At 37.4% G+C, this 8,671-nt stretch overlaps 1 protein-coding gene across 1 annotated transcript in view; it reads right to left on the bottom strand.

Moving 5' to 3' along the window:
• Positions 1 to 276: 276 nt before the first annotated feature.
• The window catches only part of LOC123676920, a 90,627-nt gene continuing 82,232 nt past the window's right edge, over positions 277 to 8,671 (bottom strand). Inside the window, exon 7 of the mRNA XM_045613246.1 lies at positions 277 to 6,140. Coding sequence (XP_045469202.1) covers positions 2,701 to 6,140 — 3,440 coding nt within the window. The 3' untranslated portion in view covers positions 277 to 2,700. The remainder of the gene's footprint in view (positions 6,141 to 8,671) is intronic.

The raw sequence follows: 8,671 nt of genomic DNA, 5'->3' as shown, positions 1-8,671 counted from the left end.
GAAAATATTTCCGAGTGTGCGCGATGTCCATTACTGATGCAGGTGATTCAGACATTATCAAATCATTGCCCACCGGAGAAGGAGGAGCTCAGTAATACCTAAGTTGTACAGTTAATTAAATTAATTAATATTTAAGATATATACAAAAAGTTAGCGTCTTGGGACTTAATGCAAGCTGAAAGCAAAAAGCGCTTTAAGTTTATATTTTTCATCATAATGTACCAATTTTAGATGAGCAAGAATAATCAATAAAATGGTCAAAATCAGACACAAATAACAACTTCATCTTTTATTTTACAAATATTGCGAAGGCACAAATCTCAAAAAAATAACAAACAATTCAACAACGAATTAAGTAAACTCGAATATACACAAATATAATTAACAAACTGAAAAAAAAACGAAGAAAAAACATATTCATACATACTCAAAACTTGCAAACCTACAGATGCATACATATGTCTTTTGATGACTCACAATTTATTGAAACCGCTAATTCTTGAAATTTTTCAATGAACATTAGTTTTTTGAGTTGCTTGGTGATACTAATAAAAAAAATTGCCCTACATTAACCTTACCTGACTTCAATTTGCTTATATTATTATCATTTCCTACATAATAACCATTCTAAAGCTAAAAGAACAAAATAAGGCAAGGATTCCTTCGTTTCATAGCAGCTATATGAATTCTCTAATTAATCTTGCCTAAATTTCCAAAAAGAATTAAACTAAATTTCGACACAAAAATCCTAAATACTAGTTAACAATTAATTATTGTAAAATTAATTATAAAATGTATCAAATAGTTGATTGATACACTTTCCTAAATTAAATACAACTATAAAAATGACATAATTCTCGTACCAAGAAAATACATTTAAATCTTCGTTTCAACAGAAATACAAAAGCGGTTGAACATTATTCATCGCCGCCATCTTGAACATATAACAAAGGGTGAAATTCTCAGTCTATTATTTATGGTTTATAGGCCGGGTTTCTTTACTACAAATTGTAACATTACCAATTCTCAAACACCGAATTCCGAACCATCCAAATCACATCTGCGGGTTATTGTTCAACAACTTTATCAAACATGAACAACTTTTTCTTTCCATTTTGAGCAAGGAATTACTAAGCAGTCTTTTCAAATATCCTCAAACCCGGTTTCAACTTCAAAACATTGCACGATATATAATTTCCTCAATCCAAAAATCTTCCATTGAAGAAATGGGATCAACAAATTATGTGTGTTTGAAGTCGTTCAAGTGGAGAATTTTCATCATACAACCCAATATAATTTTTGTATTACAGTTAAACAGCTAAAAATTGACGAACAGTGTAACAATCTCTTTAGAACAATTTCAACTCCAGGTCAACATCAATTGGTAATATAACAGTTAAGTAGTAAGTGTCAAAACAATTTTAGCTGTCAAATTTTCGAGGTTAGACCTGTGTGCATTACCACGAGTGGGACTTAAAATTACTGTTTGTCACATAAAAATAAAGCTCTACATTATAGATATAACGTGATGAACTTTGCGAAAAATAACAGACTATTTATAGCATATCAACAATAACTTTGTAATATGTACTTAGATGTTAAAACTAATGGTGTTATCATGAAGCATGTATACGATTACTTCACAATGCAACAATGACAATGGTAGATGTGAAGGTATTATGAATTAATAAAAGATACTTTTGAAGTTTGTGGAGTTGATGAAGTGGGGCGGGGGATAACGTTATGGCACTACAGATACTTGAATAAAATCGATCTTGATAAGTGTCCGAATTTTTTGTTCATATTAGAGAATTTCATGGACTGAAATCACATATGAGACAATATCAAGAAACTCGCGAAAAGTTGAACCACTGGGATGCTGCTTACCATCGAAGGAGGCAGTGTATTACATCAGTTAACCCATATGTCAATAACAGTAAAAACAGTTTTCCAGCAGTCTTTTCGAGTAGCGAAAAGCCTTGGTCGACTATTTGACGATTGTGACAATGAATTAACCTGGTGAAAAATGTCATGTGTAGATTCAACGCGAGGATTTCCTCAAATGAAATGAATTTAATTAGAGAATCCCGTTCGATGAAAATAGAGACAAGGACGAAGAAAATCCTTAACAACAAAGCCTTACATCAGTTTGGAGGTAATCTGTATCACATTTGGAAATACCCAAAGATATTGTCTCTTTGTTCACTTGGAAGTAAATTTTGTTTGGATTCTGCACTCAACGCGAAAGACAAGTCTAGGAACGACTACCGTACTCCCAGGTGGTGCCATCAGACAGGTTTCAGCTCTTCGCATCAAAAGGAAAATGAACAGACACAAAAAGTGGCACCGAATTTAAACATGAATCGCGCTGATATGAATTAAATTCCTACACTAATAGAAAATATCGATTGAGCATATTAAATATTACAACCTTCATTCAATAAACTGCCCTTCCAGGCGCAAAGAAAAACATTTTCGATTCGGCCCGGCGCGGCGTGTCAGGCTGACCAATTACAATAGTCCGTTCCCATTTAGAAACGTTCAAAAGGTACGTTTTGATCACAGTTTTTGTTTTTTGTTATTATCAACTTCAAATATAACGGGATTTTTGCACACGTTGATTCGCGTAGCACTTTATTGACAGTTTTTTGGCGGAGGTTTTCACTTAAAATTAGAGTCGAGTTCTTCGGTTCGCAATTGTCACATGACGTTACAACAGATGGCGCGGTACGGAAGCGCGCCGTGTTTAGGGAAGTTTCTGGATCTGGCATCCTGCTCCTGCTTCTTCTTCTCTTCGATCTCCCTTTGGAGTTCCAAGAAGTCCTCGTTTTGACCATACTTGCTTTCGTATACCTCCAATACCTCTTCGTCTTCGTTGGTGTCACTGTTACCCTTGGATTCTGTGTTTTCTATCGACGTTCGACCGTTGGAATCCAGGGAAATCTCGTTTTCCCAACAGTCCAACAGGTCGGCCGCTCCGCTGTTGTTTCTGGACGCGGAGTAGACGGTAACTTCGTCGTCGCTTTCAGAGATGGCGCTGTTTCTCTTACCGTTGGTGAGGACGTTTCTGGTTGAGTCGTCCATGTCGCAGAATTCCTTGAATATCTTACTTGGACTCTTCAGTATCTCTACCTCCGGTGTGTTTTCTCTCGTTTTACTCATCCAGTTTTTAACGGCTTGCGTTATTGGATATAGTTTTTCTTTATCCGGTTCGTTGTTCTCTTGTGTTTTATTTAATTTTCTCTCAACAGATTCTTCTTTTACTCTTTCCACAATTATTTCCTTTGGAGGCGACAATCTGGTGATCAATTCTCCAATTTCAGCTTCAGGTGTACCTTCCTTGCCGTATATATCCTTCAGAAGTTCGTTTACTTCAGGATTTTCAACGAATAAATCGTTTCTGGACGTAGATGGTTGGCTTAAATCGATCATTGTTTTCGGAGTTTCGTCTTCGACGGAAGCCATACAATATTTAAATTTTGGCATGGAGTTCGCCAAAAGTTTCGTAAACTCTGGTGTTTTTTCTGTGCTTGACTCCCTGCTGCTTCGAACTACCGATTGGAAAAATTCCTCCTTTATGGGTATAATGTTCAGAGCTTTGATTTTCTCTTCCAGACTGTTGTACATACCCCTTTGAATGATCAAATCAAGCTCTTGAGATATTTCCATGTTGGTTTTGTCGTCTGAATTATTCGACAAGGTATTTTCCAGTAGGAAATCGTATGTATTTTCTGAATTCGTTGGTGTGCTCGCAGTGGTTTCGACACTTTTCGATTTCTTCTTCTTCTTCTTGCTCTTCTTTTCAGTTTGTTCCAGCGGGATTACCTCTTGCTTGGGAACTTCTTTCTCTGAAAATTCTTTTTCGATCACTACCTCTTCTTCTACTTCTGTAACTATATCAACTTTGGATTCAACATTCTGTGTTTCATCCGTAGCAATTTTTTCAATGCCTTCAACGATCTCTCCAGATTCTTCAAGATCTTCTTTTTGTTCTTCCTGCTTGCCTCCAGGATTAAGGCCAGACAAATCTAAATCTGTTATGAACACACGTTTAGTGGTTTGTTTTTGACTGCCCTTCTTGGATTTCTTCTTCGAACTCAACTTCTGTTTGGTCGGTTCGATGATTTTTACCTCTGCTATTAGAGAATCATTTTCTTCTTTAATTTCGACGCCAACGTTACTCAGCAGTTCTTTCTCCAAGTCCCTAACTTCCAAAATTTTGACTGGACTTTTCCTGATAATATCACTAACTGACTCGATTTTTTCAGATTCTTCAACTTTAGAATGGCCGTTTATGATGTTTTGCAAAAATGCATTCTGTTGGAAATCTTCTATTCCAACAACTGAGGGTTCGGGTTTCTTCTCTTCTTCTTCTTTCTCTTCTATGGGTGTCTCGGAGCCATTAGTGTTATCTTCGATATTTTTGTTCCGTCTCTTCTTTTTGTTTGATACAGATATCCACTGTGTTTTATTCGTTGGAGTATTTGTTACTTCAGGTATTACTGGTTTTATTTCATTGAAAGTCTTTGTGGTGTTTTCTCTAATAACGGGTTTCGAAGCGATAGATTGAGTCTTCTTCACCGTTTCAGAGTATTTCTTCGTGTTATCATTGTAATGATGGTTTGTTTGAACGCCATTTTGTTTCCTGGCCGGGCTATTCGGGGTGAACTTCTGGTTGAACCTGTAATTCGGACTGTTATTCTGTTTATAACCTTGATTTGATCTTTCCTCTCCTTGATCCCACCTTTGGAAATTTTTCTCTTCTCTTCTTGGCCACCTCATTCTTGGATCAGAGTAGTTATTGTCTTTGTTGGGCGTTTTCGGAGTTTCCGACTTGTTGGAGTTCGTCGGTCTCTGCTGAAATTTAGGAGAATTTATTGGCTTCTCCACATCCATCGCTTTTTCTTTGGGTATTACTTCTGGCAGTTTTGGCGACGTAACGTCCTCATTCGATTTGGATTTCATACTGGATTGTGACACTTCTTTTTGTTCATTCGGTGTATCTGGTTGTAACGGTGGATCTTTGCTTTCAGGAAGAATTTCTGGAACTGCCACTGTATTCACGTGTTCTTCTTGAGGGCATTCTAGAATTGGTTCTTCTATTATTTTGGAACATTCCTTCGTATCGTTCGAATCATCTTTATGCAGATTTGAGCTGGGATTAGCAACGCTATTGTTGATGGTTTGATACTTAACATTTGTTTTTTTCTGGTAAAATCCACTTTGGTTATTGTTATTTTTGTGGAAGAATTTTTTGCGATCTTCATAGTTTCTAGGTTTCTTGTAAGGCGAAGCGTTCCTCTTATCAGGTTTTTGAGAATCATTAGCAACTTCTTCCAGTTTTGAAACAACAGTGTTGATATCGATATCATTTTTATTTCTCGATTCTTGTTGATGATCTGGTGCCACATCCATTGGCGTAATTTCATTTACCGTAGCACCGATTGGGGTTTGGATAGATTCAGGGTTGAAGGCTGGGATGTAACCTGGCACAAAACCTGGATACATGGCTGGGTTCTGCTGGATATAACCCAAAGGCATACCATGCGGCAAATACGCAGGATGTCCGTAAGGAGGAGCACCCATAGGGCTCATCATAGGGATTGGCACGAACCCTGGTTGTATTTTGAAATACTGAAGGTTCTCCGGACGCAAAGCCCTTGGCACGAACTCCTGCGCGTCTGGCTTAAGGTCATATTTCACCTTCTTCTCTTCTTGGTTCTCATCGACGGTGGAATTATCAGAAGTGTCATTACAGTGAGCGCCATCTTCGACGACTGGTGGCTTTTCGGTATCACAGTTGACGTCTGATGCTGCGGCTGTATCGTTCGAATCGCATGGGACGTCCATGGCATCGGGAGATGAAGCTTCCGCTTCGGAGTTTTCGTTCGTTTGGTTTTCGGTAGGTGGGGACACAGACGTCGAGTGGTCGGGCGAAGGCGGGTCTTCCGATGCCGGTCTCTCGTCATTAGCGGGTTCTTCTTCTTCTTCCACAGAGCTGAATTCGTCTTCAGTATACTCGGAAGCGTTACCGTTCTGCATTTGATCGCCTGTCATCTCGGAGTCCGGGAATTTTCTGCGCCTGCGCCTCTTTATCCTCTTCGGCTGTTCCAAGTTGTGGTTCTGGCAGTTGACCAATTCTGGAAAAAACGAATGGAAATCAGAGAAATGTCTTACATAAGAGTTAATGTTAAATTTTCGATATATCAAGAATATGGTGAAATGTAATTAATGAATTGAATTGAATTATTGCTGTTGGAAGAATTTATTAGGTGCGCAACTAAGTTCCCGCTCTTTGTTGATAGATGACTGCGCAATACCCTGAACGCCATGAATCAAGCTTATACATATCGTAAAAAAAACTGTTTCAACACATTAGTGACTTTGTTTTGGCGTCATATACCTTTGATTGTGCGAATATGTCTGATTTTGTGCCAAATTGTCGTCATTTGCGGGAAGTGTTGATTTTCTTCTTTCATTTGAAGAAACCAGGGGTTGGAACGCATAGAGAGCTACAAAACATTTACGGAAATAGAAATTTAAAAATCTCTAAGCATCTCGAAATTGATCAATTCTGCTAAACTCTGATATATTTAGCTTTTCATTTTATGTACTTGTTTTATCATCGCTCAGACAACTAGACGCAAGTAATGAAGTCCTAACAATTGACATTACCAGTTGGCTGAGATGTTTCTCAACAATAACAGTATGGAACACAACATTTTTTGTTTGTTAGTCTTACATAAAACGTAGTTGAATGCCTCATCATGAAAATGTACGGATAGATTCGAGTAAATGCTATTTGAGCATTAAGGTCATTAGTTTATTCTAGTGCGAAGCGATTTCTTTGTCGTTTATTATTGAATGGGTTCATTACGGTAGTCGGTAATCGCGAGCGCAGAAAATCATGGGGATATCCCGGCCATGCTTACACGTCGACGGCCAAACCGAATATTCACGGTTCCAAGGTCATGCTCATTATTTGGTAGGACCAGCTTGGTATTATGAGCTATAATAACCGAATAAAACAATCACAGGCGATCGTTATCGAACGCGATATGATAAAGTGATTTAACTGCATGACAATGCTCGACTCCATGTTGCGAAAATGGTCAAGAACTTGAAAACGTTGAAATGGAAAGTCCTACCCCACCAGCCATTGCTCCCTCGGACTATCACTTGTTTCGATCAATGGCACAAAGCCTGGTTGACCAGCACTTCCGGTCTTATGAAGAAGTAAAAAAATGGATAGAATCATGGATCGCTTTAAAAGATGAACAAATTTTTCAACGCGGGATTCGTACGTTTCCCGAAAGATGGGAGAAACTAGTGGCCAGCGATGTACAATACTTTGTTGAATCATGGGTGTATAACCAGTTTTTGTCAATATAGCCTCAAAATTCGAAAAAAACGGCAGAAGCAATGTATTTTGGGCAAATACTTTTGACAAGTCGACACAAAATATACAGCCATGACTGAATATAGAAGGAATGCAGTTCAATGGCATAATAAAAGATTTTCCAATAAGAGGTTTCTTTTTGAATAGCCCGCTATCTGGACAGCTGTCATCTTTTGATATTTGACAAGTAAAAACTACGCTATTACTAAAAATGCGATGCGCGCTTCAACAACGCATTCCAATTATTAAAATTCACAATAAAATGTTGTAGTCACAGTTGAAAAATCTAAAGCACATTAGGATAATCTAGAAGCACCTTCTCGGCCGGAAATAGGGAAACTGGTGGAAAAATTTGAGCTGTTGGAACAAACTGGTGTTGTGACGAATCGAAGAAAACTATTACACAATCGAAAAATTACTTCTCAGAGTGACAAACGATCAATTATGATGCATTATTATCAATTGCATACATGCGTGCATTGATACAACCCTCTAGGACATGTAAGTATACAATTAAAACAATCGTATCGATCTGACAACAGAACGTATGTACAAGAAGGTACGTATTTAATCTGAATTGTAAATCTTCCCTTCTCTTTACCCTAAGGTCCTACCCGCTTTGATCACCCTCGTTCTCTTCCTCCCCTTCGAAACAGTTTTATCGATAAATTAAAATTAAGAGGAATGGGCTCCAAGTAGGGCGGTCGAGTTAGTTTATACGATTGAAATAGAATCGATCTGAAGATGGCAAACGGTATAATTATACTAACAACTTTGTCAATATGCCAACAATGTGCCTCAAACTTTAAACGACTACTCTAGGAAACCTACCACACTTTTATTCATTTCAAAATATTTGTCCCGTTTTTCGTGGAGATTTCTATGAAAATTGAAACAATTTTTCTTTCAAAATGTCACATAGAAAGCCAGTTAGATTAACTCATTGGTCAGGAATCTTAGGTTTTCAATTGTTTCCAAATATGCGAAGGAATATACTTATTAGTGTGAAGATTCATAACGGTGTGAAACTAATAATTTACTAAATTGAACTAAATTTCAACATAATTGCATATCATAATTTCATGTTTTATAGTTTACCTACTACTCCAGCCCTTACAGTGTGATATATTATGCCAATGCAATGCATTCTTTAATATTCAGTAATGGCTATGTGAAATGAAGAGCAATTATCCAAAATATTTCGATATGAGGTATAGTAAAAAGAAATCTATTATTTTTGTATGAAAAACAAGGCTTTCATTACCATAGAAT

This window comes from Harmonia axyridis, chromosome 3 (genome assembly GCF_914767665.1).
Source record: "Harmonia axyridis chromosome 3, icHarAxyr1.1, whole genome shotgun sequence".
NCBI lineage: Eukaryota > Metazoa > Arthropoda > Insecta > Coleoptera > Coccinellidae > Harmonia > Harmonia axyridis.
Note: the sequence above shows the minus strand (reverse complement) of the source record. Positions and strands in the feature narration are given on the sequence as shown.